Raw genomic sequence first — 2,332 nt, 5'->3', positions numbered from 1 at the left:
CTTTATTGTCTGCTTCATAGCATTTATATTAGTGTAGCACACACACACAAAATAAAATAGAACAATGTATCATAGAAGTCATATCATGCTGAAGTAGTCAGTATACAGCCAGTAGTTAAAAACTACTCTTTTAGTGTTACCTACTCATACAATAATATTATATATTAGTCTATCATGTAAAAATAATTGTATTATTAAATAATATTTTTGCAGATAATTTAGGTGATTTTTTTTTGTCTACCTGAGAACATATTTTTGTCTATTTCATAGCATTCATATTAGTGTAGCACAAAGGGCAAAAAATAAAGAATAATGTTTTATAAACTTAATTTGCTGCTGAAGTAGTGTCTAAAAATCCACCCCTGTGGTCTTAGAATCAGAAAACCGCTAAATAAACTCTCTGAGCATTAGGTAAGCCAGTGGACAGTGGGCTGCCCTTCAAACCAGTGATACTGAGCCAGCTCAGTGAGGTCAGAAAAGTGCAGCCAGCAGGGGCAGGCTAACGGCAGATTGCTGGGACGTCCTTGGAGCGTACAAAACACTTTTCATTTCAGCAGGAAGTTCAATTAGGAGTGTGAAATGGCATGGCATTAGACGGTGTAACCTCTAGTATATTCCATATTGATCATATGTGACCTCTTTTACCTGTGCTTGTGGTTTTCCAGATGGCGACACTCCAATTGTGCTGCAGCCAACCAATGCTAGTGAGAAGACCCAGCTGATCGGTGATGGACACAGAACATACACCTAAAAGCAAAAGAGTCATGATAGATATTAATTTTAAAATTCTTTTGGAATATATTGTTGTCTTTTACAATATAATGTTTATGTCAGGACTGAGAAAACTAAAAATACTCAACTTCTTAAGCTTTGTTTAGCCATGCTGTCTGTAAATAACAGATATTATATTATTCTTATGCTTCATGTGGAATTAAAGGTGTTAATGTGATAAAACTGATGAATGATTCTCTTTTAAATAATAAATGTACACCCAAAAAATATCCAAGCCTAAATTTAATATTTATGAATTTGAATTGCATATAAACTTTTCATCCACTTGGATTAAACATTTTCAAGATAAACTAATAAACGTAATTAATGTGATGGATATTTGTCAGTCATTCATTCAGTTGTTCATTCTGAAAGCAATTACAATTATTCAGTATGGTTAAAATATAGCTGTGGAATATTCAATTAACTTCAATTAGTTAAAATGTTTGAGATTGAAATAAATGGGATTTATTGATTATAAATATGTAAACCTGTCTATTGAGTATTTAAAACATTTATCAGTACTATCACTGAAATCTTACCTGTTCCATGTATGACAAATATGCAACACATCAAGTTTATTAATTTGTCTATGTTAAAAGTGAGTCATGTGAAATGTTATATGGAAATCAAATACATAAATCATAAAATGTTTGAGTGCATATCTTACAGGTTTTCAACATATATAAATTCAGATATTTCCATATATTTAACTGGTTTCAAATAACACGTTTTATTTGCCCTGTGAAAGTACTCTACATGAATTTAGGTAGTATCTTCCTTGTTTCACAAAATCTTTATGCAATGTGATGTGCACAGAGCCATTTGGTCTGCTTTCAAACTTTTTGTTTACAGTTGAATCAACATTTCATGTTGTGAACACCACTGAGTGTCAATTTAAAACAACAAAAAAAGAGTTTCCTTCGAGCCGGATTCGAACCAGCGACCTAAGGATTACAGTGCTTCCTCTACAGTCTTCCGCTCTACCAACTGAGCTATCGAAGGAACACGTGTCTAGATGATCGATCTTGAGTTTTTTTTATGATGAATTCAATATGATAAAAGTGAATATGCAAAAAAGAACTGTAACAAGTCATTTATTCACATGTAGATGTCTGTAAGATAAGACCAGGAAATGCCGTTGGTTTTCGTCCTTAACCCTCTGGTGCCATTCGGTCATTTTAGACCGGAAAAACAAATATCGCGATTTTTTTTAAATCGCTAACTGTTACTTCATCGGAATGGTAAGAAACTCAGTGACTATGTGACCAAAAAAAAATCGTGGACTTGAATCGAAAAAGCTAAATGGTCGTAAAATAAATAGTCACACTTGTGTTGTTCGCGGTCAAAAATGACCGCCATTAGAAATGAATGGGAAATACGCAAAAATACAGAGATTTTTTTGTGTACAATCTACAAATCAATCACGATGCAGAAAAAAGTGCACAGCAAGGAAGGGGTGACACTCTATAACAGGGGTGTCAAAAACTAATGTATGGGCCATGCTGAGGGTTGTGAATAAAATCAGGGGCTGGACATATATTTAGATGATATTTAGATT

The 2,332-nt window shown here is 33.4% G+C and overlaps 1 protein-coding gene and 1 non-coding gene across 2 annotated transcripts in view; one reads left to right on the top strand and one right to left on the bottom strand.

Annotated features, from left to right (window-relative positions):
- LOC107663636 (dnaJ homolog subfamily C member 5-like) overlaps positions 1–892 on the top strand; it is a 6,585-nt gene extending 5,693 nt beyond the window's left edge. The window contains exon 5 of the mRNA XM_016453870.1: positions 666–892. Coding sequence (XP_016309356.1) covers positions 666–751 — 86 coding nt within the window. The 3' untranslated portion in view covers positions 752–892. The remainder of the gene's footprint in view (positions 1–665) is intronic.
- Positions 893–1,690: 798 nt separating this feature from the next.
- On the bottom strand, positions 1,691–1,776 carry trnay-gua (transfer RNA tyrosine (anticodon GUA)). Its single transcript is given in 2 exon segments — positions 1,691–1,726; positions 1,740–1,776. It is a non-coding gene; the product is annotated as a tRNA-Tyr (tRNA).
- Between the last annotated feature and the right edge of the window lie 556 nt (positions 1,777–2,332).

This window comes from Sinocyclocheilus anshuiensis, unplaced genomic scaffold (genome assembly GCF_001515605.1).
Source record: "Sinocyclocheilus anshuiensis isolate Anshui unplaced genomic scaffold, SAMN03320099.WGS_v1.1 scaffold928, whole genome shotgun sequence".
In the NCBI taxonomy this organism is placed as follows: Eukaryota; Metazoa; Chordata; class Actinopteri; order Cypriniformes; family Cyprinidae; genus Sinocyclocheilus; species Sinocyclocheilus anshuiensis.
Note: the sequence above shows the minus strand (reverse complement) of the source record. Positions and strands in the feature narration are given on the sequence as shown.